We start from the raw sequence: 9041 nt of genomic DNA, 5'->3' as shown, positions 1-9041 counted from the left end.
CGAGGTTTGCATAAGGCAGATATCTCTTCAACTGCCCCATTCATGTTTTTAGGGGCCTAAAACTATCTAAGAAACAAATACATTTCACCAGACAAGCGGGAGGGAGGGGGTGTACAGCCTCACACGACAATAGTTGTGGTGTAAGCTCAATAAATAATTGGTCTTATCAAAGTGGCTTTTTGTACTGTGAGTTGTTAAGTCTGATAGGGGAAGATCAAAACCTGTATAGAGGAAAAGTTGCCCATAGCAACCAGATTGCCTTCATTTTCATCAAGGCCTCTGTAAAATTAAAGAAGCGATCTGATCTTTGCACTGGTTATGAAAAATCTCCCCCAAAAGGTTTGCACTATGGAACTGGCTAACCATATTATTAAGGATAAGTTTACATAGTGTTTGTTTACATTTAAAATGATTAAGGGGGGAGACAACAAAACCTGTGCAGAAGAAAAAGTTGACCAGTTGCCCAACACAACCAAACTGCTTTAAGTTTCAAAAAGTCCCCAAAACAATAAAAAAAAATGAAAGCGATCTGATTGTTACTATCGTCAACTTGTCAATTTTTATTTTGCACAAGATTTGATACATTTCCCCACTAAATGTTTTATATACTTGAAATAAAGAAGATGTGCAAATTACCAGATGTCAGAAACAGATTCTATTATATGCTAAGCTGAAGAATCTGTTTCCCCATTGGCTTACATTGTAGAGAAGGAAAAAAAAAAGAAGAAAAATTAAAATAAAATGTCAACTTGAAGTATACTATATTGACACCTGCACAAAACCATTCCGGCACTAGGACTGCATAGTAATGTGCCTTCTCAGACAGCTATGCATTCTATGTGAGATCTCCGCCAAAAGAATGAGCATGTTAATTCTTCCTGCACACAAGGGAAAAAAATTCACACTAGAAACGTCTGGCACGGAAATTCCATGTGCACAGTGCAGCAAGCAAAATCTGTGCTGGATTCCAATGCAGAACCCAGCATGGAAATTTCGACAAGTGGCATGGACAAGTGAACACGGCCTTAATGTTTACCTGCTGCCTAAAAAAGCCTTCACATCCTCAGGACATGTCAAATGTTTTATCAGTATGAGTGTTCAACAAGGCGTAAAAATGTGCTGAATGTCCACACAGAACACACATGCTGACATTCCGCTTATTTGAGTAATCTGGCAGGCGTTAGGACCACTTGGAAATGTCACAAATGGCAATGAATTTCCAAGCAAAAGCTACAAAAATAGACAAGTCTATTCTTTTTACAGAGTCAGAAACTATTTCCACAGCAGAAACATCTGCCACAGAAATGTTAGGGTGCATGCACACTACGTTTAAGATATGGGACCGTATACGGCTGCCGTATCTAATGTATTTCAATGAGCGCCCGGAATGAAACGCTGCCTCCGGTTGACTCCGTTTTGCCCCGTATACGGTTTCCCGACCGGACCTAAAAACGCTGACTACGTTTGTAGGTCCGGTCGGGAAATCGTATATGGGGCAAAACGGAGTCAACCGGAGGCAGCGTTTCACTCCGGTCGCTCATTGAAATACATTAGATACGGGACCGCATATGGCAGCGTGCGGTTGCCCCGCCCCCTCTCCCCAGCAATATACGGTCCCGTATCTTAAGAAACGTAGTGTGCATGCACCCTTACCATGTGAACAGTGCAGTAGAATCCCATTGAAATCAATAGGACTCTGAAGCAAAACAAACCCCACCATGTTCACAGCCTTGCACTGCACATTTAGCTTGGTCATGCGTTACAGAGCCAGGAGAGATCTCTTCTTCCCTTGGCACTGTTCAATAAAAATTATTGGATGTATACTTAAAAAGGGGTATTCCGGGCACAAACATTTTATCCCCTATCCAAAGGTGCCGAGACCACCACAATCTGCCTGCAGCCCCCACATTCTATGTGGGTGCTGAATCTCCAGTTTCGGAAACCTTCGGGTTTCCAGGACTGGGGACGTGACGCCACTCCACCTCCATTCTTGGAATATGGGAGTGGGCGTGACGGCCGTGCTGCAGGGAGCCAGGTCCCACCTCTATCAGACAATAAGGACTGTGTACTGTGGATGTGCTTATCCCCCCCAGATAGTTGAACAGCAACTCATGTACAATTAGATAATGTGAAGCTAATGCTGGAGAATAGTGGAGACTTACCGTCCAACCATAGATCTCCTGCCATATGTAACCAGGGTCATAACTAAACCAGAGACCAATGTGTCAAAAATCACGTAATACACAAGCCAAGGGAATGTACAGGGGCAGATATTTTTTTAACCACATTTATTTTAACAAATTGCTGTCCTTAAGATGAGCTGGAAGCTGCCACTGCGGCTCTCTTGGGTTTGGGTGTTGTTCCTTCACGGAATCCATTTCTGTAAGAGGGAGATAGACACGTGTTAGAGGTAACATCACAGACAGCAGAAAGATAGAGAAGTGTTGCCGCTTATCTCAGGTACGAAATTAAATCATTAGATGTCATTTGTTCAGACATTTATTTTGGAAACATCATTGATAAGCAGAATAGTTCAACAGTGCATACTATATACCAGTGGTCTCCTAGCTGCGGACCTCCAGATGTTGCAAAACTACAACTCCCAGCATGCCCGGACAGCCGTTGGCTGTCCCAGCATGCTGGAAGTTGTAGTTTAGCAACTGCCGAGCCGAGAAGTTCGTGACGAATCGAATTTATTGTAAGTTCGCTCATCTCTAGTGAGCACCACTAGAAACAATCTACGGGCAGGGAACCTAAGCAACAATCATGTACAATACAAGCAATGAACAACTTACACTTTACTTGTCTTGCAGTACATAATTTAAAACCCTTATAGTGCAGAGCCTAGGTATACTGCGTTCAGATAGAGGTCATGTATGACCCCTACTTTCAGGGTCCGCCCCCCCTTAATCATGCATACTTGGACCTGGCTCAGAGATCTTAAAATTCACCTGTACACACCTTTATTTCAGAATTACTAATGTGCAAAGTAAAAAAAAAACAAAAAACAACAAGACAAAATTTGCAAGCTTTAACCCCTTCCCTCTTTGGCGATTTCTCATTTTTGCACTTCTGAGGTGAGGAGGATAAACAAAACACTCAATTTTCTACCTAAAAATCCATGTTTTGTGCCAACAATTTTACTTTGTAATACCATTAATTACACCACAAAATTAAAATCTACTGCGAAACCAGAAAAAAATTGTGGGCCAAAAAATATAAAAAAAAAAAAAGCCATTTTGTAATTTTTAGTGGCTTTCGTTTCTACGCAGTGCAGTTTTCAGTAAAAATTGCACCTTATATTTATTCTGTAGGTCCATATGGTCACAAGGATACCCAATTTATATACGATTGATTTTACTTTACAAAAAAAAAACCAAAAAAATAATACATGTGCCAAAATTTATACGTGGAAAAGTGTCCTCTTCTGACCCCTATAAATTTTTTTCTATTTTTCAGTATAAGGGGCAGTGCGAGTCTTTTGCCTCGTGATCTGAAGTTATCATCGGTACCATTTTTGTTCTGATCGGACTTCTTGATCACTTTTTATTCATTTTTTTAATTGTATAAAACGTGACCAAAAGTACGCCATGTTGGACTTGGGAATTTTTGTACACCATTGACCATGCGGTTTAATTAACTTTATATTTTTATAGTTCCGACATTTACATGCAGCGATACATTTTTATTTACAGGTCTTTTTTTTTAAACGGGAAAAGGGTTGACTCAAACTTTTATTAGGGAAGGGGTTAAAATCACATTTATCATCACTAGTCTCACTTTTTTGCAATGGCATAGCCTCATAGGGGACTATAACGTTGCACACACTGATTTCCTACACTGATCACTGCTATGCAATAGCATTGATCTATGTTATCGCCACTCGACTGCTCCTGCCTGGATCTCAGGCACGGATCAGTCATTCAGGAGGAAGGTAGGGATCCTCCTCGCGTCCTGCAAACTGTTCGGGACGCCGTTATTTCACCGCAGCGGTCCCAAACAGCTAATCGGCAACGCTTACTTTCATTTTAGATGCAGCGATCAAGTTTGATCGCCGCGTCTAAAGGGTTAATGCCGGACATCAGCCCGATAGCAACCAGGACCCACCTGGTATGATGCGCGCTCACCTGCTGAGCATGCATCATACCTCGGGAGTGGCAAATGGACGTTAATGAACATCCATTTGCGGCAAGGGATTAACACAACAAATTTAATTTAAACCTGAAAGTTTTATTTAGTTGTACTATCCAAAATGTTTCACATTGTAAGTTTATAGCCTCATTTGAATAAATTGGTGCCTGTTCTGTCATCTTAATTCGTCGATTCTATGTCCTTTCTATAAAAAGTGTCTTGCTACTGATTTCTCCGAACTTTCCCAGCTACTGGTAAATGTATGGAAAGATAGTGACAGGAGTATTTGGAGAAACATCAGTAGAGACACTTTAGAGAAAGGACATAATTCATTGATTCTAAGATGTCAGAGCAGGAACCGGTTTATTCAAATGAGGTTATAAATAAAACATTGTCACAACGCAAGACATTTTGGATAGTACAACTAGACAGGATACAACAGTCAGGTTTAAATAAAAAATAGATCTGTCTGCATACTAGTTTTGTATTTTTGTAACTTTGCACTTTTGTAATTATGAAATAAAAAAGGTGTGTACAGGTGATTTTTAATGATCTTGGAGCCAGGTCCTAGTACACATGACTAAGGGGCCGACCCCCTAAAAGTAGTTAAACCTGACCTATCAGAACGCAGCATACCCAATACCTACCTCTGCATTATAATTAGAGATGAGCAAACTTACAGTAAATTAGATTCGTCACGAACTTCTCGGCTCGGCAGTTGATGACTTTTCCTGCATAAATTAGTTCAGCTTTCAGGTGCTCCGGTGGGCTGAAAAAGGTGCATACAGTCCTAGGAAAGAGTCTCCTAGGACCGTATCCACCTTTTCCAGCCCACCGGAGCACCTGAAAGCTGAACTAATTTACGCAGGATAAGTCATCAACTGCCGAGCCGAGAAGTTCGTGACGAATTGAATTTACTGTAAGTTCGCTCATCTCTAATTATAAGTGCTTTAAAAGACCACCCAATACATTGATTTTAGAAATTATCTTTTAGAGAAAAATTATAGTTTTAAAAGGCCAATGGGACACAGGCTAGTAGTCATTGGGGAAGTTCCTGGCAGCTGAGTGGCCCTGAGTGATGCATCTCTGTGTGTGTCTGGGCATGCTGGGAGATGTAGTTTTGCAACAGCTGGAGGCACGCTGATTAGAGAAACACTGATGTAGGAGACGACTAGTCACTTAGTGCTGGCAGGGTGTGGAGCAGCCGCAGGGACCAATTTCTGGAACTACTCTACAAGAGTGCGTTCCCAGTTTCTTCACAAAAATCTTGTGGCGCCAAATAACTTCATAAGTTTGTGTATATGAAAGGAAGTCCTTGGATAGTACAAAAAAAACCTGAAGAACCCAGCCAAAAATAATAGCCATATCACCACAACTAAAAGCTGCATTAAATATATATGGTGAGGCATAGTCTTCGGTCCTACATGGAATCACATACTACACTACAGCATCATCACTCAGTGTAACTATACATTTTACCATCTGCAGCTAAACCTCTATGACTAGGAAACATCTCAGGATACAACGTGTAACTAAAGCTACAAAGTCACTGTTTTTAGGTTCTATCATGTTGTATTAAAAAAAGTAAAGTAAAAATATTCTTACAATAGGCTATTGTATACAGCAAAAATGGACGTGACAAGTCTGCTACAGATCATAGTGTTTTCTAAACAGGGTGCCTCCAGCTGTTTGAAAACTACAACTATCAGCATGCCCAGGAAAAAGTAGAGAGATGTTTCTGGCAGCCGCTTATCTCCTAGATCAGTGGTCTCCAAACCATGGCCCCCCCGGTGTTGCAAAACTACAACTCCCAGCATAACCGGACAGCCTTTTGCTGGGAGCTGTAGTTTTGAATCTTTATCCCATCTGAACCTTTGGCAAGCTTTATTTTTATTAAGACAGGTAAACTTTAAGATAACAGCTGATAACCTGCAAAAAGACGACATGAAAGATCTAAATACGTAAACAGTAGCAGAGCTTATAGCCTTACTTGAATCTGCGGTACACAACTTTCAGATGTCGCATGCGGCCAGTGCCGGTGGTGTTGCGTCTCTTGGCCTTAGCGCTCCAGTTGTCTGAAAAAAAAAAATTCAAGTCAGAAATGCGTAACGATCACACACTGATATGCAAGAGCTGAGAGTGCAGATGTCTGGACTAGGACACAGGACCAATCAGCACAGAGACTGAAAATTCCTCCACTTAAAGGGGCACTCTGCTCCTAAACATCTTATCTAGAGATGAGCGAACTTGACGAATCGAATTTACTGTAAGTTCACTCATCTCTAATCTTATCCCCTATCCAAAGATGTCTCATCACAGGGGTCCGGCCACTGCTATTCTGGGGCAGATGACTGGCGACCACAGCCATCCCACCCCCTCTATTCATGTCTAATGGGAGGAGGCGTGACAGCTAGGTACTAGCCATCGCAACACCTCACAGACGTGAATGGAGGGGGGCATATCGTCAAACAAAAGTGCCAAGCTTATGTATTCAGAACACTGCAGTGTCCTCAAAGTCCCTACCACCGGACCCCCCACGACCAGACTCTAGATAGAGGATAAGATTGTCTAGGGGCGCAGTACCCCTTTAATATAAATGTCAGAGCTATGATCAGTAGAGTTGAGCGAACTTACAGTAAATTAGCTTGTAGTGAACCTCACAACTCGGCTGTTGATCACTTTAGTCTGCATAGATTAGTTCAGCTTTCCAATGCCTCCAGTTGCCTGGAAGAAGTGGAAACAGACCTAGGAGACCTAAGACTGTCATCCCAGACTTTTCCAGGCAACCAGAGACCTTTGAAAGCTGAACCAATTTATGCAGACTAAAGCAATCAACAGCCGAGCTGTGAGGTTCACTCTGAGCCAATTTACTGTAAGTTCACTCAACTCTACTGATCAGCTCCAACAAGGGGCAAATTGAGTTTAGTGTTTGAACGGAAGAAAAAAACCACAGCTTTCATTAGTGACAAGGGGCAACTTTATACCCCGTGAGTTAAAGGAGTAGTCCAGTGGTGAAAAACATATCCCCTATCCTAAGGATAGAGGATACATTTGAGATCACGGGGGGTCCGACCGCTGGGGCCCCCTGCGATCTCCTGTACGGGGCCCCGGCTCTCCAGCCAGATAGCGGGCATCAACCACCGCACGCTATGGCAGAGCCGGAGATTGCCGAAGGCAGCGCTCCGGCTCTGCCAAAGAGTTGTATTGAAGGGGCATGTTGGCCGCAGCTTCGTGCGGAGGTCGACACGCCCCCTTCCCGCGGGCTGCTGGGGCACCATACAGGAGATTGCGGGAGGGCCCCAGTGGTCGGACCCACCGCAATCTGCAACTTATCCCCTATCCTTAGGATAGGGGATAAGTTGCTCACCACTAGATATCTCCTTTAAGCAGAGCAGACACATTGGCACCCCCTGCTGGTTACTCACACTTTCTCTTGCGCTTGGCTGGGTAGCCGCACTTCCCGCAGGTGGACTTCTGGAGATGGAAGGCCTTGGAGCCGCATCGACGGCACAGAGTGTGCGTCTTATTGCGGCGCTTTCCGAATGACGATGTTCCCTTCGTCTAAGAAAATAAAAAAAACATTGTGAGGCAGCATCCACCAGAACGTGTATCCGAGCGCACAAGCGAGCAGCATTTATCTCAGAATCACAGAGGAATCACTGACAAGTCATATGTTCAGACATTTATTAATACACATCACTGATAAATGCAGGAGGGTCGCTACAGGGTCATACCCATACTATTTCATTGGGGATAACTTTTCGTGGTAAAAACTGGCAAGTTTCCACACAACCAGTCAACAAGTGCACATCTTCATGTAATTTGACTGTAGTTTTGTGTTTTTTGATTGGCCAGGGGATTTATTTAAATAGCTACTTCTCAAAAATGATCGCAAGTTTTTAATCCTGCTGGTACAAATTAGCTCTATGCAAAATAAAAGGTGTACATTAAAATTGATCACCTAAATAAACCACTGGTCTCCAAATTGTGTCCCTCCAGCTGTTGCAAAGTTACAACTCCCTGCATGCCCAGATTTTGCAACAGCTGGAGGAGCCCAATTTGGAGACAACTGATGTACTAAGATTTAAAATAAAAGTTTACCACCTGAAAATCAGACAACGCTTCTCACAGCTGAGGGTTTGTTACAGTTACAGAGCCTTGACAGACAAGACACATTGTAGCAGAAAGGGTTTAGTAGTCAGCACTAGTTTTCTGGGTGTAAACCTTCACTGACAGCAAGCAGAGATCCGGGAAATTTTAGCGAGAAAAAAAAAAAAAAAGTGGCAGGAACTTAGTCTAAACCGCGAGAAAAACCCAGACATGGCGGCCGCCTGGGACGCCTCATAACCCCGCTCTACAGCCGCCATCGGCCCTGACACCCCGCACCAATAACCGGCCCCCCTGCACTGCCGGCTTCATCCCTCCCCGCCGCCAGTGTGAGGGCGCCCCGCCATGACAGGATGGAGGCAGATGCCTGCGGATTGCGCGGCCGAGCCACCATGACACTCACCATCTTCCCCAGCGGCCGATACGATAGAGACCGGAACTAAGGAAGGACTTCCGCTATATCGGAGGCAAGTACTTCCGGGCCTGCGCCGCAGGGTCGAATGTCACGTGACGCGCCCGCAGAGCCATCTTTGAAAGGGTAAAACATCGCTATCTGCCAGAAGATTCCAGATAACACACGGGCAGGTGGTGGGGGAGTGGTGCGAGGATTATCACCTCAGGAGAGATAGAATATTACTACTGCCTGAGTGACTAGAATTATACTTAAAGGGGTACTCCGCCCTTGGACATCCAAAGGATATAGGATAAGATGTCCGATCTCCGGACGGCACCCCTGTGTTCTGAACATTTTTGTGGTCGCTCTTCACACCCACATAGACATGACTGGGGGGGACATGAAGTCA

General features: G+C 43.7%; 1 protein-coding gene and 2 non-coding genes across 3 annotated transcripts; all 3 read right to left on the bottom strand.

Annotated features, from left to right (window-relative positions):
* Positions 1 to 2221: 2221 nt before the first annotated feature.
* RPL37 (ribosomal protein L37) lies at positions 2222 to 8752 on the bottom strand. Its single transcript, XM_056545970.1, has 4 exons — positions 8642 to 8752; positions 7557 to 7692; positions 6122 to 6206; positions 2222 to 2380 (listed from the first exon to the last, which is right to left on the bottom strand). The coding sequence occupies exons 1-4, from the start codon at positions 8642 to 8644 to the stop codon at positions 2311 to 2313; spliced, it is 294 nt and encodes a 97-aa protein (XP_056401945.1). The 5' UTR covers positions 8645 to 8752; the 3' UTR covers positions 2222 to 2310.
* Positions 2449 to 2526, bottom strand: LOC130345808 (small nucleolar RNA SNORD72). The gene has a single exon (XR_008884300.1). It is a non-coding gene; the product is annotated as a small nucleolar RNA SNORD72 (small nucleolar RNA).
* LOC130345819 (small nucleolar RNA SNORD72) lies at positions 7763 to 7840 on the bottom strand. The gene has a single exon (XR_008884301.1). It is a non-coding gene; the product is annotated as a small nucleolar RNA SNORD72 (small nucleolar RNA).
* Positions 8753 to 9041: the final 289 nt, after the last annotated feature.

The sequence above is a fragment of the Hyla sarda genome, chromosome 1 (genome assembly GCF_029499605.1).
Source record: "Hyla sarda isolate aHylSar1 chromosome 1, aHylSar1.hap1, whole genome shotgun sequence".
In the NCBI taxonomy this organism is placed as follows: Eukaryota; Metazoa; Chordata; class Amphibia; order Anura; family Hylidae; genus Hyla; species Hyla sarda.
The sequence above is the reverse complement of the archived record's forward strand: the minus strand, read 5'-3'. Positions and strand labels throughout refer to the sequence as shown.

Excerpts from the sequence above, each read along its gene's own strand:
- RPL37 (XM_056545970.1), bottom strand. Across the intron at positions 6,207-7,556 it reads AGCCAAGCGCAAGAGAAAGT|ACAACTGGAGCGCTAAGGCC; the intron begins GTGAGTAACCAG and ends TTTTTTTTTCAG. Across the intron at positions 2,381-6,121 it reads GTTGTGTACCGCAGATTCAA|AAATGGATTCCGTGAAGGAA; the intron begins GTAAGGCTATAA and ends TCCCTCTTACAG.